Source organism: Rutilus rutilus (assembly GCF_951802725.1).
Source record: "Rutilus rutilus genome assembly, chromosome: 12".
Lineage (NCBI taxonomy): Eukaryota > Metazoa > Chordata > Actinopteri > Cypriniformes > Leuciscidae > Rutilus > Rutilus rutilus.
Window position 1 is genome coordinate 21,745,953 of NC_140217.1, and position 25,015 is coordinate 21,770,967.

At 37.2% G+C, this 25,015-nt stretch overlaps 1 protein-coding gene across 1 annotated transcript; it reads right to left on the reverse strand.

The window, feature by feature from the left end:
• Positions 1-3,962: 3,962 nt before the first annotated feature.
• scinla (scinderin like a) lies at positions 3,963-13,654 on the reverse strand. Its single transcript, XM_084425237.1, has 17 exons — positions 13,457-13,654; positions 11,789-11,974; positions 11,446-11,600; positions 10,572-10,733; positions 10,319-10,468; positions 9,148-9,237; positions 8,900-9,032; positions 8,681-8,769; positions 8,384-8,599; positions 7,145-7,278; positions 6,931-7,021; positions 6,185-6,355; positions 5,926-6,100; positions 5,680-5,795; positions 5,513-5,590; positions 4,905-4,965; positions 3,963-4,687 (listed from the first exon to the last, which is right to left on the reverse strand). Exons 2-17 carry the CDS (start codon positions 11,967-11,969, stop codon positions 4,527-4,529), a joined length of 2,163 nt encoding a protein of 720 aa, XP_084281363.1. The 5' UTR covers positions 11,970-11,974; positions 13,457-13,654; the 3' UTR covers positions 3,963-4,526.
• Between the last annotated feature and the right edge of the window lie 11,361 nt (positions 13,655-25,015).

Here is a 25,015-nt window from a genome sequence, read left to right on the forward strand (position 1 = left end):
TATCTAAAAGAAATATCTGATATCATTGTGATTTTGTAAAACATAAAATCATATATACACAAATTTATTTTAACGTTTTTAAAAGAAGCCTTTATGCTTACTAAGGCTGTATTTATTTGATCAAAAATACTGTAAAAACAGTAATATTATAAAATATTGTTACAATTTAAAAAACTTTTCTATTTTGATATATTTTAATATATGTGATGCTCAAGTAATATTTATTATTATTATCACATTTGAAAACGGTTGTTCACAACTTAGAGGTCTTAGAGCTCAAACATGAATTGGGGCTCAGGTCAGGAAGCAGACAGACTGGCTCAACCGACCGTCTGCTAGCTGTCTCACGTCAGATAAATCAAATAAATCCCATCACATAGAGCCTCTTTCACCTAGATATCATCATATAGAGACTGTGTCTGTTCCCCGAATTAGGAAATACAAAAAAATTCCAATCCCATCTAAGGTTAAAAATGTAATTGATGTTCAACAAATAAAAAACAGATATAATACAAATGACCAAATGATGAAGCTTGGGTTGCTGAATATTCGATCCCTTACTTCAAAAGCACTTACTGTTAATGATATGATTACCGATTATAACCTAGATGTGCTGTGTTTGACAGAAACCTGGCTAAAAACAAACAATTACATTACTTTAAATGAGTCCACCCCGCAAGATTACGGTTATAAACATGAACCTCGTCTGAAAGGCAAAGGGGGAGGTGTTGCTGTAATTTATAGTAATATTTAAAAAATTACTAAGAAGTCTAGTTTCAAATATAATTCTTTTGAAGTGTTGGTGCTTAATGTAACAATATATAGTGTAAATGATAAATCACGTTTGAGATTTGTGCTGGCTACTGTATACAGGCCACCAGGGCACCATACAGACTTTATCAAAGAATTTGCTGACTTTCTGTCAGAGTTAGTACTGGTTGCAGATAAAGTCCTAATTGTTGGTGATTTTAATATACATGTAGATAACGAAAAATATGCATTGGGATTGGCATTTAAAGACATTATTAACTCTATTGGAGTTAGACAACATGTGTCAGGACCTACTCATTGTCGTAATCATACTCTAGATCTAATATTATCACATGGAATAAATGTTGATGCCGTTGAAATGCTGCAGCAGAGTGATGACATCTCAGATCATTATCTAGTCTCGTGTAAACTTCATTTAGCCAAGGCTGCAAAGCCGACTCCGTGTTATAAATATGTTAGACCTATCACTTCTGCCACTAAAGATTGCTTTATTAATAATCTTCCTGATCAGTATCATCATCTCAGCATCCCAGATAGCTTAGAAGCACTCGATATTGTGACAGAAACTTTTAACTCTCTCTTTTACAGCACTTTAGACACAGTTGCTCTGTTGCGCTTAAAGAAGATTAAAGAAAATAGTCCAACACTGTGGTACAAAGAGCACACTCAGGCCCTTAAGAGAGCAGCCAGAAAAGTGGAGCGAAACTGGAAGAAAACAAAACTAGAGGTATTTCGCATTTGATGGAAGGAGAGCTCGATTGCATACAGAGAGGCCTTAAAAGCTGCTAGATTTGCTTATTTTTCAACCCTATTAGAAGAAAATAAACAAAACCCTAGGTAATTATTTCAAACAGTGACGTAATAACCTAGAATACGGTCTAACACTTGATGGCTGCTCTGTCAAGTCTTCGTCGTCAGTTAGGAACCTGGGTGTGCTCTTTGATACCAATCTTTCATTTGAAAGTCACATGTCTTAATCTTAAAAATATATCTAAATTACATCATATGCTCTCATTGACAAATGCAGAACAATTAGTTCATGACATCAAGGCTAGATTATTGTAATGCTCTTAAAGGTGGTTGCCCTGCATGCTTAATAAATTACAGCTGGTCCAAAACGCAGCAGCTCGAGTTCTTACCAGAACCAGGAAGTATTACCATAGTAGCCCCGTTTTGTCAACACTGCATTGGCTCCCTATTAAACATCGTATACATTTTTAAATATTGCTGATTACTTACAAAGCACTAAATGGTTTAGCTCCGCAGTACTTGAGCGAGCTCTTAACGCATTATAATCCTTCATGTCTATTGCGATCTAAAAATTCCAGCCAGTTGATAGTACCCAGAATATCAAAATCGACTGCTGGCGGCAGATCCTTTTCCTATTTAGTACCAAAACTTTAGAACAGTCTTCCTAACATTGTCTGGGAAGCAGACACACTCTGTCAGTTCAAAGCTAGACTAAAAACATCTCTTTGACCTGGCATACACATAACACATTATAGACTTCTATAATTCAATGTTAGGCTGCATAGATTAGGTCAGCCGGAACCGGGTACACTCCGCATAAATCCTGATGTACTTGTTACATCAAAACAAAAATAGCATAGATATTAGTCTACTTATCCCTAGGTTTACCGCAGTCCACCGGATCCAGGCCGTATCCAGATCTGATGAAGGACCTGTGCCTGGACGTGACAACGCAGTCCTGAAGTGTCAACTAGTCTCTCCCCTGTGAAGGCCTCCCTCCCCTTCCTTTGAATCAATCAAAACTAAATTTAGCTGGACAATAACTTTATTCTAGAGCTGCTATAAAGCCAAAATCTGTTACTTTAATTACCTATTATCACTGTAAAGCCGCTTTGGAACAATCTACATTGTTAAAAGCGCTATACAAATGAAGATGACTTGAGCTGCTTAATATTTTTTTAAGCCAATACAGGTCTGGGTCTGGACTGGACGGGACCAGCGGCGAAGGGGGCTCTGAGCTGGACGGGACCAGCGGCGAAGGGGGCTCTGAGCTGGCTTCCGGATGATAATGGGTGGCGTGGTGAAGATGGCTGGTGTGTGTGGTTGAGTGGTGATGTCATCTTCAGCCTCACCAATGGTGAGGGCTGACCCACTCAACCACAATCGAGGTAACTGGCGAAGGTTCCAGGAAAAGCTGCTGCTGGGGCTTGCTGGTGCAGATGATTGTCTAAGCCCAACCAAAAGACAGATTTAAAGACATCATCTGTCCAGCTTACCCCAGCAGAGAGTTCCAGGAAATCGGCGATGTAATCCTCTATAGAAAGTCCGTCTCGGAAAGTGGTGAGTAGAGAGTGAGCTGAGTTAACCGGGGTGAGAAGAATTCCCATGCTGACTCTTTGTTTGGCTGGTTATTCTGTAACGTCCACAGATCAAAGAAGACAAAGGTCAGGCGAAGATACAAAATAGCAAAGGTTTATTAATAATAAAGAATAACACGAAACAGTGAGCATGTGCTCAAACAATAACCAACAATGAAAAGGAGTGAGAGGGGAACTTAAATACACAGATAATGACAAAGACAACAGGTGACGGTGATGAGGGTGATGAGGAGCAGGTGCAGGTGATGATGACAGAGGATTCTGGGAAGTGTAGTGAAGACACAGACAATGAAGAAGGCGGTGAATGTGACATTTGTCTCCTTTGTTTTTCTTTTTTGTTTCAATGGCTTCTATAATTTTCTCATTTACTTTTATTGCCATAATTACTTATTGTTTGATTGATTTAATTCACCTGTTCCTTGTTTAGAGTTTTGTATGTTCATGTTTATTTTTAGTAACACTGTTTCCTGTGTTTCCTTTGTTTCCATGTCTTCTAGAATGTTCTCATTTGTAGCCATAGCAACTGTTTGAATTCATTCACCTGTTCCTTTTAGCCCTTTAGTTTCTCTGTATATTTAGCTCTTAGTTTGAGTCATTCTTCGTCCATTCTCATTTATTTTTAGTCGGTTGTTTTCTCCTGTGTTCAAGTTTTTGTGTGTTTATTGTTTTAGTTTATTGTTAAATAAAGTGACTGCTGCGTTTAGATCCTGCCTTAACTACTCTTCCTTGCTGCAACCGACTGTGACATTAGAAAAAAAATCTTACTAACCCCAAAGTTTTGAACAGTAGTGTATAATTGACCTTTCAAACAATGCCAACATTAACAAACACATAACTCAATAGTATTTTGAAGGTTTTTTTTTATTATATACTGGGAATCAGAATAATTGCAGAGGTACATTCAAATATTTTTAGCAACTACAATATATTCTCAGATTATATTTCAGTCTGCATATTTGTGAGGCATTATCCATACACTTGTACAGTTTTTAATAATCCAAATTGACTAAGTCTGTTGAATTGTCAATTGCAAATAAATGTTGTCTTGCTTATAAAAATCTACATTTTCCTTTTTCATTCCTTTTAATAGTCATTGAAGAAGAAAAAAATTATGACATCATGAATCATGAAAACATAATGACCATGTGGTTGAAAGCATCACTGGAATACAGAATTATATAAAAAAGATATATAAAAGAGTTTAAATGTCTAACAAGGCAAAGTCAAGGCACAGAAACAACAAGGCAAAAAGTCGTTAATAGTCGCAAAATACGGTACATTGTAGTTTATCATGCAGTATTTTTGCATATTGTGTTCCTTCCGTATCCCTTCCAGACCACCACTGCATGAAACGCACAAGGTGAGTATTCTGGAAGCTATGCAAAAGTATATAATGATTTATGTGTTTTAGAAACGAGCACGGATGCGATCCAGTGGGTCTGTGTCCCACATCTTCGAGTCCCAAGCCTGGAACCAGCCAGTGAAGGTTGGGGGCTCAAAGCCTTGCTTTATAGTGATGATTGGGGTGCCACGGCGACCAGAGGGGTCAGAGTCCACATATTCTTTTGCTGATGGTAAAAGAAACATTTTATGACATTTAACAATCAGGAATTACATTCAGTGCCAATGCTAAACCAAACTTAATCCTCCATTATTGGTACACATGGACTGTTTCAGTTGAGATTTTGGTTTTTGGTGCCTTAACTGAGTTTTCCTAACGATATAATTGTAATTTTCATAGGTATGAAGGGAATATTAAGTTGGTTAGAGGTCATCTTAACTTACCTATTTGATCTGAGCCAGTCCGCTCCACCTCGTTGGCATCATTACCAATCCAAAGAAAGATCTAAGGGAAGAAGATTAAAAAAAAGAAGCTTATATTTAAAGTTCAGCAATATACCTTAGTCACATTAGACGCCATATCAAATTTAACACGGATGAAAATGAGGCTGTGAGAGATTATAATGTAACGTAACAGACTTACAGACAATGGCATCCACTGTATAATAATTTTCCCCTGTATATGTAATTTTCACAACTTTTTGGGAAATTTGTTTTGTCAGCTTAACAATCTGTATTGGTATTCAACATTAAAATCCACTGAACGCACTGTACTTCTATCCCTCACAGCCTCGATTTCCTTCCTGTCAAAAAATAAATATGGCACTACCCTGATTAGGGTCTATAACTGAACTTCATTCTGTGCTCTTTTCCGGTTTACGCCCACTTTTCAAGAACCAGTCAAATGATTATGGATAAAATCTATTGTCATCCTGCTTTTTTTCTGGTTGGATATCCTGTTTCACTCAGAAGTTTATCAGATTACAGAAGAAATGAGTGTTTTAATCATAATTTCATGTTGACTTTAAGTCATCAGTATTTTAAATGCTAACCTGATCCCAGGTATCCAGAAGCATGACATCATCAGTGGCCAAATCAGACTGGGTGAACTCTCCAGGAACTTCCTCAGCCTGAAATGGAAAAAGGAGAGGTATAGTAAAGTTTATGCAATCATTTAACAAAGAAATCCGAATTAGTTGCACATTCTACGTTAACTCACAATTAGACGTCCAGTCTTGTTGGAGCACCCAAACAGACGAGGAGGTTTAACACTCTTCTGCAGACTTTTGGAGGTCTGATAGTCCTTCTTTCCACCCAAAGTAGACCAAAACGCAGCTGAGAAGAGCAAAGAGACGGATAAAACGGACCAATCAGTTCAAAGTAACAGGAAACGTGATTAGGTTAGGAATGCCTTTTAACTGTGTAAATCACAGTGTCCGAACATTTATAAAAAGCAGACACCCACCCGGCTCTTTGCCCTCGGAAATTTCCGTAATACTGCCTCCAAGGAAGCTGCAGATGTATTTTGCAGCAGCCATTTCTTCCTCTGAAGCGGCCACTCCTTTCCACAGAAACAGGCCGTCAGGAAACTTCAGCACAAACACATCATTAGTGTTCAGTTTAGATGCAGAAGGTTCCACCTGGGTGAGAAGAAAGAGAGGAAGATTATTGCGTGATGGTCATTCCTGACTATGTCCACATTTGTGTTCGCTGCCATCACCGACCTCCACAGCGCGTGTTGCACGGGTGGAGCTCTGACGGATGTGGAAGAGGCGAGTGTTGCTAGCCCGACTCTGACCACCTTTACGTGAAGTCCCACCCAAGTGGATGATCATGGGTTTCCCCTTGAACAGACTCATCAAATGGGCCGGTTCCTGGCCCTGAGTGACACGCACCTGCAGGACGACATAACAGTGAATTCTAAATCAAGTAGACCAATTTATTTATTTAAAAAAAAGAAAGAAAGAAATCCTTTATAAAATGGAAAGTAGAGATACATCATTTATCTGAAAAATATTTAGGATTTACATTTTAAAATATATTAAAATAGAAAACTAGAAATATTTAAATGATAATATTTCACAATATTACTGTTTTACTGTATGCTAGATCAAATATAGCATTGTTCAGCATAAGAGACTTATTTCAAAAATATTAAAAAATCCTAACGACCCCAGACTTTTGAAGGGAAGTGTGTCGATCGATATCAATAAATTAAAGCAAATTATAACAATACAGTACAGATATATTGTGCAACAAATACATGTTGGAACCAAAGTGAAAAAAAGCATCAGACTATTTTGGAATTATTTTGAATTTGAGAACTAGAACTAGAAAACTCTCATTATAATCAACAAGGCACAATGTAAAAAAAAAAAATCTATATATATATATTTTATTTGACTGATATATATGATATAAAAGCATGGAATAATGACCAGACAGAAATTAGGCCTAAGTTTGGTAGTACCTGAACAGGCGAACCGCCCATGGAATCATCCAGCTTGACAGTTAGAAAAGCTGAGGCAGCCAGCTCATCTTGTGTACACTTCAGTCCTTGCCTGATATGAAAATCAATAAATCTAATTAGAATATTAAATATTGACTTGATTGGGTAAATATTGGCTAATCGGGTGGTTAAGGACTACGTTCCGGCATGTCATCCTGTGACTATCTTGACTTACCAGGTGTAGATAATGTGTTGCTCTCTGCTTCCTTGGAGATAGGTGTAGAGAATCAGGTAACAGTCTCCTCCATAGAACTGCCCATAGTTAGAAGGGTCCACAGGAACTCTATCCCCACCCTCGACCCGCCACACCTGCCGAGGTCCAGAGCAAAGGACTTCATACAATTGCAGTGTTGTAGTTTACAATAAAATCAACAGCAATCTTGAATTTTAAGCAATTATAGTTCAGCCCATTCAAATGGTTCTTTAGAATAGAGCTTAATTTATGAGTTTGTAGTTAACTTTAAATAAATGTTATGACAGCATTAGCAATTTAGGCTAACAGATCGATACTTAAAGGGATAGTTCACCCAAAAATGAAAATTCTGACTTCCATAGTAGGAAAAAAAAAAACTATGGAAGTCAATGGGGTCCATCAACTGTTTGGTTACAGACATTTTTCAAAATAATTATCTTCTTTTGTGTTCAGCAGAAAAAAGAAATTCTTACAGGTTTGAAACAACTTGAGGGTGAGTAAATGATGACAGAATTTTCATTTTTGGGTGAACTATCCCTTTAAGTTTTAGAACAGCTGTGTTATTTATTAATATTTATTTAGCAACTTGTTAGTTATTCAAAAATCAGGTTTTACATATGTGCAGTATAGGACAAATTACTTTAAAGTCTCTTCAAGCAATGTTAACCAAAGGCAAATTTTCATGGTGGAAATCAAATAATTTCAATAGAAATCTGTGCTACGTGAATTTGCTGCGTTCACTACCAGAAAGCTGCTTGGTTTGAAAGTGGCTTCTGTGTGAGCAGTGTTTCACACATTGCTACACTATTGTTAATGAACAATGGACCTTTTTGCCCACAAAATTTCTCTAATGTGACTGCACCTTTAAACTGAAAACATGATTCTAAAACCAATTAGCAATTCCTGGCTCAAAAACACTGAAGACGATAACTACAACGATAAAGATGTAGTTTTAAAAACTGTTCTAAATATAAAAGAATAGCGGAGTCCAGACCACAATTACAACCATAACGGCACAAGAGAAACAAAATTGTTGGAAAACGATTTTTTCCAGCTGATGAACAATAAAACCAGCCAATCAGCGCGTGCTTATAATAAACAACATTATCTCGCATTGGTGTTGAGGCTTTTATAGTTATCGTCATTACTGGTGTAAACAGTCCTTAATTCTCCTCTGGGATAATCTATGGTCCTTGGGGTGATGAGCGTCAATATTTTTACCTGAATCTTGCCAGAGCCGTCATCCACCATACCGTGCTGGGAAGCCATTTTTTTGTTGGAGTGCAGACTGGTGGCGTCAAAGGGAATCTGCGGAACACGGGCAATGCGGCCAATGCTGTAGGCCTGGCCTGGACCTGTGGTTTGATCCTTATCCTTCCAGTTACTGAAGAACTGTTTGAACAGTGTGGTCTCACCTCCAGCTGGCATTACCTGGATCTGATCACAAAAAGTTAGATAGACTGGTTAGAATTTGGCTTCTATTTAATCTACTTCCATTAATAGGCTAGAGTCTGATACCTGTGTGTTTTTGGGGTAGTTCTTGTCTTTGACAAACTGCTCTGCGACCTTCATGGCTGCCTTACGTTCTTCAGTGTTTGCACTCGGTCCTGAAAGGTTCAAATAGACGAAACTGTGATAAAGTCATAAGCAGCCATCTAAGGAAGCCTATATCTTTCACCCTGCAGCTTTAATTCATTAAATGTAATGTTAGGACATCAAAATATAATTTGAACATACCTTTCCAAAGAAAGATCTTGCTGTCCCCTCCATTGTCCAGGATGAAGCATTCGGTGGGACTGAGCATCTCCTGTTTGAAAGGGCTGCTCTGGGACACCAGAGCTGTCTTCATAGAGCCTGTAGCATCAGATATCTAACCCAGACAAAACACACAAATGCATACATTTATAAAATGCCATGAATACTACACAGGTAGCATAATACAGTGCTCATGGTAACTCTGATATGTGCATAATACATAAATGTACCATGTAGAGTGAGCCCTTTTTCTGATTGCTTCTGTCAGTCGTCTCATCGTCAGGACTTCCTGCTGGGATGTTGGGCTTGGGCCCAAGAGCCTAAAAATAAACAAATAGAATAGGAGTTTCCACAGTTTTCTCCACGGCAGAGGTCAACACAGGACACAAAAAAAGACCACAGTGCAGAACCTCAAAACCAGATGAACTGGAATTCTTTGCTGACTGCAACACTAATTCCATTATTTACTGTTTACTCATTTTTACCGTGACAAACTTATTCCAGCTTTCTTTCTTTCTTTTTTCTTTTTCTGTACCTTACACACTAGATCATGGTGCTAGGCTAGCAATGCTTAGGTCATGAGTTCAATTCCCAGACAATGCATGGACTTGAATATCCTGTAAATGTGTCTGCCATGTGAATGTTTACAGATTCTTTCTGTTGTCATTTATCCAATGTCTCTGTTGTGTCTATGTCTTTTTTGTATTACTAAAGCCTGTTTCTGTAACTACAAAGATGCTCTATGATATTTAGAGAAAACTATCTGGTAGCATTCCTATTCATTTCAATGACAGTTGCTCAGAACACCTGTTTTTTTGGAACAATATGATAGAGGCTGGTAGATGCTGTAACTGGATCATGCTAACCAGACAAACCTTGTCCCTTGGAACATACAGATGATGTGAAGGTAATGAGGCAAAGGTTGGGACTAAAATTCAGTTTAAACTCAAGTTTGCAGTTGATAGTAACAAAGGTTCAGAGTTTATGTGAATTAAAAGACTGAAGGGGTTCGGCATGAATTGTTTAAAAAATTACATATATGCATGGATGAATTGCTAAAAATAAGATTAATAACATGTGAATTTCCATTTCATGCCGATTTAAAACTCTTTCAAAGTGAGCAGTAGTCTGAAAGAGATGTACCAGTTCATAGTCACCAGTATCCTTAGTTTACAATTCATAAAACTAGAACAAACTGATCAAGAAGGTCAGTGATGTTACTGGTCTCACTCTAAACTATGTTGTGCTCCATTAAATAAAGACTCTGAGCCACCACTGACCATGTTAATTATGTCTTGACTTCCTGCCAAAGCAGATCCTCATTCTTCTTACACCCTGCATGTTTAAACTTGCAACATAATGACACATAGTTTTTATTTTGCAGAAGAAGAAAAGACTTACACTAAGGACAGCCTCTGGCTCAGAACCGTCCTCAACCATTTGCAGACTGGCGCGTCCATTTCTCTCATTATCACGAATGCCAATAGCAACCTCGGAGGCTTTCAGCCGCTCAAAACGGTTGCACTCACTCCCACACCATTGGTAGATGTCCTAGGAAAAACGTAATATGATTTGTGAGGTTGTGAATTTTGGATTTCTCAAAAGGACAGCACTAAAGACATTTATTAATCACTTCACCCCATATATTTCTGACCTTGCCGAGATCAACGATGAAGCAGTCTCCATGATTGAAGCTGGCCCAAGACATGTTCACCTCGGTGGCACGAATGGCACGTCGTCCTTTAATGTGAAGCACACGCTTCACGTTCATATCATTAGTCACCACATGCTGGAACCCAGAGGCCACACCACCTTGCTGTGTAGGGAAAAAAGACAATGTGCCATTGAACAAAATACACCAACATGTTACATTACAATAAAAAAAATTCTCATAATACACAGAAAATAAATTGCAGAGGGCATTACAGCGAAAAGTAAAATGCACTTAATCTGAAATGGAAAATTTCACATATGTGAAAGGGAACAAAGAAATATTTATCAAAGCAATACTATACGCAAGTCAATTCTTATTTCATAATATGCCAGATATTTGCAAGGGAAAACTGTATATAAAGTTTTCACTACTGATTTGAATGTGGTTTGTGAGATCCTCCTACATAAACAAATTTATTATCTGTATAAAAAAACATTATTCACACACTATTCATTGATGTTGATGCATCCACATTATTATTTGGATTAGTGGTCCATCAATATAGGATTTTCTTATGAATTCTTACATTTTTGCATTTGTTACTTGCTGTTACCCATTGAGCTTAATTAACTTTCTGTCAAAGAGGCTTTATTATTTATTACTAAAATGTAATGTAATGATGCTAGCATAGATTAAATTATATTCGTCTGGCAGCATATTTTTGACAAAAACACCATAATACATTTCCAATGACAAAAAGGTTGTTTAAATGGAGCGCTGAATTTAAAATGAAGCATGTTACCAAAATGACCATATTTTGTCAGATTTATCAGCAAACTATTTTTTTTTCAATCAGCTATATAAGGGTTATTACCTTGTACTTAATTCCAGTTTTAAAGTAGCCAAGGAATGTGACAGACTCATTGTTCTGAACCTCACGGTACTGGACTGGTGCTCCACCCAGATGATCGTCCAGCTGCATAGCAAAGATGGCGGCAGCCCCACCTTCATCCTGAGAGCACTCATTACCTGTAGTTTAAACAGACACAGACAAATAACCAAACTAAAACCACCGTCAAGGTGTGTTGCTGTATCTGCTTACATAAGAAAAGAAAAAAAACATGTGCCACGTCCTCGAAAGGGAACAGTTTTTTTTTTTGTTGACATTAGAAATTTGACAAAGATTTAAATTATTAAATGTGGTAACTTCTTCTCACCCAACCACATATGGACATTGTAAGACGGAGCAGCAGTGGTGTAAAGGACAACATAGGCATCTCCAGTGTAGAAGTTTCCTTGGAGCTGTTTGGGGACCGGTTTCAGGTCCATCTTCTCTATTCTCCAAATCTGCAGGCCAGCTGCTTTACCTGCACTCTGGAACTCCTTGTGGAAAACCATGATTCCTGGAAAATACCGGCACAAGAATGTATTATGTATATGACTATTTTTTGAAAATCCAAACAATTGTAAGATCTAATGGTCTGAAGTTGATATCTACCGGGAGGGTGATCAAACAAATGCACAGTGGATCTTATTAAAGAAAAAACTGGAATAGCAAGAGTCCTTATTATTTACTCATATCAGACCACGGTCATCATTCATCTAATATATAAGAAAATAACTGTAAACATCCATTTCATTCAATATATGTATTTTATATAAATGTATGGCAAATGTGTGCATGCACATGGTAAAAATAATAGACTCACTGAGAGTAATGCAGGGTGCATCAGGTGCATTTATTCTCAGAGGACAACATGAGAATATGTATATTATCAGTTGCATGAAAAAAAGATGTGTTTAGCTGTAGGCTGGATGTACTCATTTGAAGTACAAGTTGTGTGCCGCCCAAAAGGGTGAGGCAGCCAACAAATGAGTCATGCTGCATTATTACAGCTGTGGGCAGACATGCCAGTTTCTTTGACTTTACCAGGAAACGTTTGATGCAAAACATACATTTTGCATGGGCTTTAGATCTGCCAGTTACAGATTCATGCTGTCAAAGAAACAGTGCAATTTATCCTTAAACTATTAGAGGTGACATGAACAAAGCCACATGGTGCAAATATAAACCCTGCAGTTATAAGTTCATTGCACTTTTTCAACCACTTTGAATCTAATTAGATAAAGTCAAAACTCTTTTTTATTACTGTTTTATTACATTGGTGACTTTTTTGTTTACCCAATTCATATTTTTATTTATTGCGGTTCTAGTACCATGTAGCCGAGATTATTCATTTATTTGAATAATTTAATTCACATGAGTTGTATGCCTAACTTTTTAATGGAAAGTAGGCTGTAGTTACCACATATTGTAAGGGTGTGTCTGAATGGACACGCCCACGTTTTAAAGTACTAGCAGGGATTTTGAATAAACAAATCAATTATAAGAACTATTAGACTTTTTATTATTATTAAATAAGAACCATTAAAAGTCTACATCCAAATTTAGCAAATAAAATGTTATTTATTTAGCTTGAAGTTTTTATAATTTATTCTGGAAAAGTTCCGCGCATGATCACAGATGTCTGCAAAGTAGCAACAAAGGAATAATGGCAACTATATATTTGCTGTAAATAAAGAGTGAACAGCAGTATAAAAGCGGTCTGCAGAACTCCACGTCCGCATTTATAATGAAACTGTTATTTCCTGTGATTCACTTTCCGTCATAAAGCTGGGATCTGCGTAGGCTATAAAATGCAAGCAAAGAAAAAAAAAAAATCCTCTAGCGTGAAACACCCCATAAAGACACCAGAAAGTTTGTATATATATATAAAGTGATAACCCAGATAAATGCATAGTTTATTCTGAACTCAGCTGTCTTTCGGAGACTCAATAAAGTAGCCTATACGAGACTAAAAGTGATGGTTGTTTAGTTCTCTTACCTTCCTGGTCAAGAAAATGCGCACAAGGCGATGAATAACAGATCTGGGTTGAGAAGCTGCTCCTGGTTTAGTCCAGATTCAGTTTCACAAGTTGCAATGGATGCAAGCCGACTTTAAATGATCTGCCGTATTTTTAGGGGAGAGGCAGATGCGAGTCCTCAACCAATGACTCTCTCTGTTTCTCTTCCCCTTAGGCTAAACTCTAAACCCACATTATGCAACTTTATGGCACGAAGTCATCAATCCCCCCAAACCAAATCACACCATAAACCAGCATTACGCCTTATTCTTTCTTCTTAAATGCCTATAGACACAGAAAAGTGCAACATACATAACACAATTAAATGCATTATAAAAACTATGTGGTGGGTGCAGCAGGCAGTTAAAAAACGTCAATATAATGCATTTAGATTTTAGGTTTAAATTGATGTGAATGATAAAAGGGATATATTTGAAAATTGTGTATATTTTTGGGTATGACTGGAATCTTTTATTATTAATAATAATAAATATAAAATGATTTGCAAAATGCAGTTTGAAAAAATGTGGTCAGATGTTCCATACTTTAAATGGCTCATCACCATAACATAAGCATAGATAAAGTTCTATGTTTTATTTTTATTTTTCTTGTGCATTCCATGTCAATGTCAAATAATGTACTGTAATTATTTGAATGTGTGATTCATGTCATCCGGTCTGAGGTACGGAATTATAAATGTCTCAAATGCTGTGTAAAAACATTTTAGTGCATGCAAAGGACAAAGAAATGTGTTCACCTATTCTATTTTCCTTTTATTTATTGACATGTGCATTATGTGTTCATTGTACGTTATCATTCAACATTATTTTTGCAGTTGGCAGTTAAAGTGAAGCATTGTTCCCACATTTAATGTCAAGCTCACAGCACATATTTCCAGTGAGGTGGCATTCTCTCATCAGTGAAAGTGACACCACACCTTTCATGTAATTATAGCTCAGTCAGGTTTACTTGTTTGTGCTTAATGCAGCTTAAATTCATAGCACAGCAAACAACTCCCTCTTCCCCACATCAGTCGCACCACTCTGACTATATGCACCGCCCTACCCCGATCTTGCATTTGCCTACACTCCTCCACCCAGCCCTCATGGCTCTCCAATGTCATTACAATCTCAAAGCTTTCTCTGAGCTCTGCTACACCTGCAGACCCGAGAATCTTTCTCACAGAAGCTGGCAGAAACAAAAAGCCTGTAATATTTACTGTAATATTCTAGAGAATCTGAAATATTCCATCAAGACACCAAGGAGTGCCCAAGCTTTCTATTTAATATTCTCATCAGATCCACCCTGTAATGCCCTGAAGCTACCAATAGGATTTCTCAGGCATTCCATAAAGTGAAGGGTAAAGAAATCATAGGCGCATCACTTGAGTTTCGGAAAGCTCAAGGTAAAATCTGCCTAAAGATTTGCTCAAAGGCCTGTGGATTTAAAACATGAAGGTCTGACATGAGGACTGAAATGAGAGAATAGCAGGAGGAGTGGTGTGATCTTGAGTGGAGTGAGTGAGTCAGAGTGAGTCAGAGTCACAGGCCCTCTGTGCTAAAGTTAGTCTTGTAGTGGTGTTTCCTCAACTGTCTATGGCTGTTTTCCATAACAGAAACATAGTGCTCACAATTATGCATAAAACAGATTTTTGTCTACAGGGCCAAAACTATGGGCACATACTAAACTTGGTAACATTTTATTTCTATGTTCCACTTTAGACATTCTACTAACTAACTATAAGAAACTTTGCAACTACATAAGTTTGTCACACAATTTGTCCAACAATGTCTAACATTACATGCATCACTATTGTTGCCATTCTGAACAAACAACAAATATAATTTCCACTATTATGTTTTTTTTTTTTTTTTTTTTTTTTTTTCATATTCTGTCATGGAAATGATGGTGAAAGAAAATTACTTTAAACATGTCAGACTAAGAAAGTGCACTTCCTCAAGTCTTACCTTGAATACTGGTGTTCCACAGGGATGTGTTATATGCACTCTTCACTCATGACTGTCTACATGCCCATGTAACAAACACCATTGTAAAATTTGCAGATGATATAACAATCATTGGCTTGATCACGAACAATGATGAGTATGCATACAGGGACTAACTACGAAATCTGACAGCATGGTGTTCCAACAATAATCTCATTCTTAACATCAAGAAGACAAAGGAGATAGTGGTGGATTTTAGTAAGACAAGGACAATTGATCTGAGTCCTGTGTTCATAAATGGAGTGGCTGTGGAGAGAGTCACCTCTTTTAAATTCTTGGGGTTGAACATTACAGAGGATTTTTCTTGGACTACACATTGGAAAGGCACAGCAACGTCTTTATTTTCATTTCTCACTCATGATGGGATGATTAAAGAAAGCTAGATTGCCTCAGAAACATCTTGTGAACTTCTATCGATGTGCAGGGGAGAGTGTCCTGACATATTGCATTACATCCTGATATGGTAGTTGTACAAGAGAGGAACAGAGGGCCCTGCAATGAGTTACCAAAGTGGCACAAAATATCATCGGCACACAGTTACCTTCAGTTGAGGACATTTATTTGTCCAGATGTCGGTGCAGAACCTCCAAAATTATTAGAGATCCAACTCACCCTGCACACTACCTCTATGATCTCCTCCCTTCGGGTAGGAGATACAGGACAATTTACTCTCGTAGACCACAAGACTGAAAAATACCTTTTTTTTGCTAGAGCTCTACAACTATTGAACACTTCCTGACTGGTTTCCATTCAATTTGTAATTGCACTACACACTTTAAAGGGATAGTTCACCAAAATATTTGATTGAAATTCTGTCATTAATTACTCACCCTCATGTCGTTCCAAACCACCCACCCCCCACGCCATAGACTCCATCATAATTGTCACTTTCAAGGCCCAGAAAGTTATAAGACATCATTGAAATAGTGACAGTGGTTTAACCTTAATGCTCATGTGAACAGGTTTTTATCTAGATTTTAAAATGGTACTATTGAATACAGAGGTAAGGTGACATAGTAACATGTTTTACTGTATAACAGTGAATAATGCAAAATATATAACCCTAAACCTTAACCCATAAGTTAATTAATATTACTCAGTACCTATTTGTGTAATTACACTATAAAAACATCACCTTAAAATAAAGGTGAGAGAATAAACAAAGACACTTTGTATCCCTTATTTCTTAATATTTAAATGTTGAAATACAGCTAGTCTATGCAGAACCACAAAACAAAACCACTACCCTGAAGTGATGAATGTGTAAGACCAGTTTTAGACTCTCTGTAACTTATCTTTAAACATCCTGTTTAAGGAAGCTGTAACATGTGTCTCTTGAAGCTGGTACTGCAATGATACAAACTTACTCTAACCACAGGCACACAAACAAACGTTTCCATTGACTACAATAGAGGGTGTAAACAGAGCGGTTGTAGCACTAATAAAAGTAAACCTACAGGTATAACTGCACTTTTATAGGCTACATTATGTTGCACATTGTATCAATTAATAGCAGACGTATTTGGTTAGGTTACACTTTATTTGAAGGTGTCTGTGTTACAGTGTAATAACACATTTAAGTACTGAGTAATAATTATTAACAACAGGTGCTTAATTTAGGGTTAGGTTGTCACTTTAGTCAATTAATTGGTATTTAACTAATTTGATGTGCAAAACCAACTAAGTCCATGTTAGCTTTTTTTGCAAAAACCTCTAAGTCCAACTCTATGGACAACAATACATAGTAAACAGTTGCAAAATCACTAAAGATGCAACTGGAAACATTGCAAATGATGAAAGCAGAATTCAGAATGTAACAATGAAGAACCTGATCCACGTCCGTGTCGTAGCTGTTCTGTAATGTAGGTTATGTCCGTTACTGTCAGAGTTAAAGCAGTATACAATATACATTGTTGTGTTTTCATGCTACTCACAGATCCTGTCATTATTGCCACTGTAACAATTCTATTTACATGCACGCCATCATTCATCTTGAAATCATATGATCCGATTTGCGTCTTCTGATTGGTTGTGTGGACTTAGAGGCTTTTGCTGACAAAGGTTAGTGGCATTTAGTGGTTTGCCAACGAACAGAATTTCTGAACGAACTGACGCTGGGATTTAGCGGATTTGAAGCGAAAGCATTTGATGAACGTATACTATTTGCAGAGAGCATTCCCTCAATATCATTATCTCATTTTCGACAGACACAAGCAAAACAATGAGGTACTAAGGGCTTAAATACAGAAGGAGTGGTAATGAGGAAACGAAATAAACAGCAGGTAAACATAATCAGTAACTTAGGTAACAAACTGGCACACACTAGAGCTGTGTTTGAAATCGCCCACTATACCCTCATTTCCTTTTCCCTACATTACTTCACTAATATAGTTCACCGAAGGAGTAAATGAAAACCAGTGAGTGAATTCGGACACTTTTGCGTAGTTGGTGCTTGCCTTTTAATTTGAAACCATAGCAAACTGGCAGCTCCAGTAGTAATGAGGTTTATCTTGAACTCTGTCATGGAAACTAGCATGTTAGCACAATTAGCACCTTAATAAAAACCATTTAATAATTAATTAAAAATAAATTTATACCTGTACGATAATGCGCTAATTACTACAGTAAGTATATGAAACATAACACTGTAAAGTATTACCTAATATTTTAATAATACCGTTTTTTTATTTAAAATATATAGTTTTTTAAGTACAAATGCTATGATAGAAATCGAAATCGTGTAGAATATAATATCTGTGAAATCTGCGAAATTTCACGTGTCCTTAATGTTGCTAGGCTACTTTTTCTCTGTGGTATTGAAAAATATGTTTTTCAAGGTAGGTATTGTATCAAAGTTAGAAATTCCAGTATTGTGACACAACACTAATGTGAATTAGGCTTTTTTCATGAGAAGCTCTCCTATTCGTATTCAGTAAATATGAATAATCTACACAGATATTAGTGAATGACAGCCATTCTTTTTATTTCCAGATTTAATTTAGATTTGTAATCCCAGATTTTCAAAGTGTCTTCAAACTTTTGGACTTGTGGATCCCACTGTATGGCAAAAAGTGATTTGGTGGATCAGATTTGTCTGTATCTGTCCTGTTTTTTGGCACTTTTCACTTGCCTGTCTGGCAGAGGAATAGGTGCACCTGCATGGGCCGGACCCTCTCATGACTAAACACTTGGGGGAAGGGCTGCAGAATCCCTAAGCCCCTCACTGCAACCTCAGCATTTTCTGCTATTGTCTACGCTTTAAACACACTCGCCCTTCATACAAGATCACGCACACACAGAAGTACATACCTGTACACATGCTTGCACACATGTGTATAACTAAGACACTGACACACACACACACACCTCCTGAAGTGATCAGTAACACACTCCGGCTGCCATAACTTACACAAACCCCTTTCACGCACATATTCACAAATACAAAACTGTGCTCCGGTGCCTAACTGCAACAAAAGACAGGGATTTAATGCTATTGTCTTCCGACCGGAGGAGTGTGAGCAGAGCGTGCCTTTAGGAATGTGGATGAATCAGGCTTTATATACAATTATCCAACAATTCTGATGGATGCTATTTCAAAATAATCAAAAATCTTGTTAGTGTACCAGTTTCAGATCATCATTATATCACAAACTGGCCTGTGAAGCGACTAAATGTCCAATTTCATAAAAGATTTCGAAAGGATTGGATGTGAATCCCTGAAGAAAACGCTTATTCTCTCTGCATCGCTACATTTGTTCCTGGGCCAATGGAAATTTACCCTGGCTCCCTGTCCCCCCAAAAAATGTACCCCCCCCCTGCCATTCCTGGATTTGATAGTATTGTCCATCTCATGTAAAAGAAAATTTAGCTCAAATACAAGACAGCAATGACCCTCCCTATATCGATCCACATAAATAACGGTTGACCTGTAGAGTTTTCAAGTGCTCTGTGTCCTTGTGAATGTGGATCTCAGAGAGATTTGGGAGCAACACATGTGCGGAATGGCCAACAGATGCTCCAGCACTTTCATTTCCTGTTGCTGATTCATGGATCTTACGGAACAGCCATACTAATGCCACCAGACTTCACGGCATAGCCATACTAATGCCACGTCTCACTCACACGACCGCCATTTGAACATGTGTGAACAGATAATACGCTGTAATCAGTTCTGACTAGAAATGGAAAACTACTATTTTTATTGAGTTCACTAGTACAGGAAGTCTGATTGGTTATTTATGAGGTATTTTGTCAACAAAACAAGAATGCACTCATAAAACATCTGTGAATAATTTAACTATTATAATGCATTGTAATAGCAATAGCAACTTTATATAGCACAGTTAAAACAACACAAGTTGACCAATTTGCCTACAATGTCACACAATAAAAACAAGCATCACACAAGCAACACATAGCCTAATACAATTGTTACTGATTAAAAGCTATTGAACACAGATGTGTTTTGAGTTGTACTTTAAAATTCTGTACAGTATCAGTGACTCTAATATGTTTAGGCAAACTGTTCTAAAGTTTAGATGCTGATACAGCAAAGGCGCAATCTCCTTTTTGACTCAGATGTGTCGTAGGAATGCAGTCTGTTTACGAAAAAGCAAACCATCTAATTAAATGTAAACACAGTTATCAAAAGGGCTGGGAAAAGGCTGCTCAAATGTATGACAGATTGTGTGGTTTGTTTTTATGCTAATCTGAGAGACACAAGACCTGTGATCCTACATCTCTTTTCTTGTACTTCTATAGAACAATTGTATTTATTCTATTTTGAAGAAAACATGCAACAATGGCCTGATTGTGATCATATGAAGTCACATAACCAAAATGTCTTGGGTCTAAAATTTAGAGTTGTCTTGGGTATTTAAAACCACATCACATTCATTCTGTTTCTTGACTATTAATAGAAATTACAGAGTCAAACAATAAACATGCTCATACACTGGCCCCAAAAAGCATTTTGACACTTAAAGGGATACTCCACTTTTTTTGGAAATAGGCTCATTTTACAACTCCCCCAGATTTAAACAGTTGAGTTTTACCGGTTTCGAATCCATTCAGCCGAACTCCGGGTCTGGCGGTACCACTTTTAGCATAGCTTAGCATAGATCATTGAATCGGACAAGACCATTAGCATCTCTCTCAAAAACATGACCAAAGAGTTTCGATATTTTTCCTATTTAAAACTTGACTCTTCTGTAGTTACATCATGTACTAAGACCGACGGAAAATGTAAAGTTGCGATTTTCTAGGCTGATATGGCTAGGAACTATAGGCCTACTCTCATTCCTGCGTAATAATCAAGAAACTTTGCTGCCGTACCATGAGTGCAGCAGGCGTAATGATATGACGGTCTTAGAACACGATGTAACTACAGAAGAGTCAAGTTTTAAATAGGAAAAATACTGAAACTCTTTGGTCAATTTTTTTAGAGAGATGCTATGGTCTTGTCCGATTCAATGATCTATGCTAAGCTATGCTAAAAGTGGTACCGCCAGACCCGGAGTTCAGCTGAATGGATTTGAAACCGGTAAACCTCAACTGTTTAACTCTGGGGGAGTTGTAAAATGAGCCTATTTCCAAAAAAAGTGGAGTATCCCTTTAAGCCCCTACTTGCGTACTGTATGAACGCCACTGCATTTGATACAAAATATCGAAATAACAAAGTGGTATTTGCAAACAAATGATCATAATCAAAATAGCCATTTTTTGGAACATCTACCTAATTGGCCTAAGGTAATTTTAGTGGATGTATGAAGTAGGACACAGGTGCACAGGTTTTTCATGAATATGTAAATTAGCCCCGCCTCCACTTATTCACACCAGCTCAGAGATCCACTCGGTCAACTTTACTTAAGTTACAGCAGTAAACGCTGCACAATGGTATATTATAACGGTAATTAATATGTTTAGCCTTTTGCTTGACTACGTTATCAAACAGCTAATAATGTGTGGTAATAATAATTTATTAAAGCAAATTTAAAACACCACATAGACATATAAACAACATTAAAAAAATTACAAACTTTTCACCACAGGGGTCTTTAAAGGTAGAATAGTCATCTTCGGAGAGGCTAGGAATAGCAAGCTAGCTTTGAAATCATAAAATCCCACCCCCTCCCATTTAGAGCGTCTTCAAAGCCACGCCTCCTCCAAAACACATTCATCGCACCGCCAGAGAAGAGTCTGCAAAGCTCCACGAGAGATGGCATTAAATTGCCTCATGTCTCAAAGCACATTGTTGCTATAGAAATGCATATTTTCGAGTCCGAGGACGTGCTCAGAGAATAGCTCAGAATAGAACGTCATAGGTTATCATCTCATAATTACCGTTATTACGACATGGCGTGAACACAGCATGAGCTTAGTTCAGGAGGAACTGGAAAAGATGGCTGCTGTTTGTTTGCGGCGCTCTGTGACTGTCTGTCTACTGCTGCAAAAGGAGTGGCTGCATTGTTCGAAGGCCACATTTGAAGGCCAACTGCGTCACAGCGGTGCGACGAAGGCTGTCCCAATTCGAAAGCTCCTTCAAATGCGTCCTACGTTTCCCGTGCAATGAAGGATACAACAGATGGATCCTTCACGGCCTTGCAAACCCCAGAATTCATTGTGTGCCAGTGACGACAGAATATATATATTTTTTTATATAATTATAAATCGTTTAAACTCTTTATCATAGAGAAATGTACCATGGTGAATATATTTAGACAGTTTGTGAACCAAGTCCCAGTACAAGCTGCCACTCATCAACGGCAGCTGTCACAGGTACTAGGCGACAAGAACAATCCTCCCTATACTAGACCGTCCCATTTAACAACGCTCGGTCCGACCTTCGAAGGATGCAGCCTCTGAATTGGGAAAAAGGTTATAACTATGCATAGCCTTATGGAACGAGCTGATGACGTGTGATGTCTGCGTGAGCAGGGTGTGCGGAGGTATGGAAATACAGGTTGACAGGCAGGTAGGACATTCGAATGCAATGCGACTATATTTTGGTCCTGAGACTTCCACAGAAGATATATGCAAAAAAAAATTATATATATATTTAGACCACTTCTATTAGTGATTGCTATCAGAATGTGAAGAGAGTTTCAACCAGTATAACAAAAAGTGTTTATGAAAAACATTGCCTATCCTACCTTTAATTAGTCTGATTCCCTTTATGTTTGCTGATTGGATTAGGGCCAACCATAGTGAAAAAGAAGTGCAACTTAAATGTTTTGAATCTATACGTGTCCTTTCAATTTTAAAAGTGTATTTGCACATAATACAAAAATAAAAGGCCACTTAATTGTGCTTTAAGATAGTACACTTTCATGACTACATTTCTTAACACATATACACTCAATCTGAGTCCTTCAGCACATCCACATTAAATACAGCAAACCACACATTTCATAGTTGCACTGCAGTGTTGCATATCAGATATATTTTAGTCTACACCGCCAATGAAAATTCTTTTATAAATATAGATAAACATTCCTGCAAGTTTCCTGCATGGTTTTGAACATGTATCAGCATGAATGGTGTCTGCTGCTAACAGTGTGTGGAGGCTTTGAATGAGTAAGGTTTTCTTTCTTTTTTTGTAGGCCTTTCATTGTTTGCATGTCCTCTTCCAAATGTTTCATCTCACTCTTAAATCCACAAGACAAATTGATTTACAGTTTTTTTTTCCTCCATTGTTTTTAGCTATAGACCCAACTCTTGATCAAAAGCACAAACAAATACTCATAATATTATTATGACAATGATGACCATAAAACATTTGATGGAGACTATGGTAGGAGTGTAGCACATGCAAAAAATGATTAAACCCATTATTTAATAATTATTATTGGTTTAAAAGCATAGCGATAGATTTGCAAGTAAGACAGAAAAGATCAGAACGATTTTTTTTATATTTTTTTCAAAACATTACTAAAATATTAACAAAGATTATTCAGAATTCGTAAAAAATATTAGTCTGAGAAAATAGATTGCAAGTCTGAAGTGAAGTTGTATTAATCAGAAAAAGATTTTTGTTTCCAGCAGTATAAGAATTAAAGTCATTCTTATAGGAAACTGAAAGATGGGAATGATAGAGGGTGAACAACAGGACTACCTCCTTGAAACTCAAATTTGGACAAGGCCAAACTGAACATTGCCGCCCTGCTGGCCTGTATATACATTTATGCAAGGTGAACAACACCAAAACCATGCTTCTCAAGGATTTTTCTTTTAGAATATCAGACTATTTCCTTTCATCACCATTATAATTACAACAAAATAAATAAATAAAATGGGCACAAGTGGCACGTTACCTGAGAATGACCCAAAGTTTCCAGTATATTAATATTCCATTCTCTAAGCAGTGACCTGAGAGGGTTTAGAGAGTTTGATTTAAATAAAGCACCTGAGATTTTAGTATATATTAAAAATATATATGATGATATTCACTCACAGGCCATCCAGGGTTCTAGGCTACTGTTGATGCTTATCAGATAACAGATAAGTTGATAGTCTGAGATTCATAATGACCTGCCAGAGGGAAGAATCCTGAAATAGGCATAATGCAATTTGGCACTAAAGATTGGATAGTCCATAAGATTAATAGCTTGGACTCATCAGTCCATGATCTCACTGCCCTGCACATGACTGTACAACTTAGACCTTATCTAAGCACAAATCATATGCACGTTTTTGAACAATTAAAAAACGACATAAATAAATATAACTTAGAACTGTTGAGTCTTGAGAACATACCTTGAATTCATTTTATTTATATATTTATTTTTCACATGTGACTTAAAACTCACTTTCTGGATGCAGTTATTGACCACCTGAGTCTTGTCAGCTCCAGCCTCCAGCTCAAAAACGAATTAATCTTTCCCGTGTCATAAGACTGTTTAGTATTTCACAGGGCTTTATTGATGTCGCTACAAGAAAATGTTACGTAGTGACATCAATACTTACTCTTTCCGGCTACTGAGGGAATTTTCCGTCATTTATGAGACAACACTTCCCTGCCATTGACCGAAATTGCACTGTTATACGGTAGGGGGCGCTATTACGCTTCTTCTGAAAAAGTACAGAATTTCCCGATCGAAATACAGGCAAAAGGAGCAGAAACAAGTGATAAAAGTATTCATTTTGCACGTTGTATTCTTTGGGGAAAAAACGCGGTTTTCAGCTTTTTGTTCAAAATGTTGCTTTTTTAATTAAACTTACCCACATTCAAGTGTTGATAAAAAAGAATGCATGAAGCTAGAATAAAACTTTTTTTAAGCAGAGGGTTATAGTTTGTTTTGATATATTGCATGGTCAACAAAATATTCTGGGGACCATTACATTTTTGTGAAAACGATTACAAATTTTAGTGGCGGCTGACAATAAAAAAATACAAAAATTAAATGCTGGGAAGAGTTAGGCTAATTACACTACAATAAAATATTTTCTTACCCCTATATATGAGGCAGATAGAAAAATTCTGTTGGTACAAAAAATATATTGTATTATTATTTGCTTTTTCATTTTCATTCATAC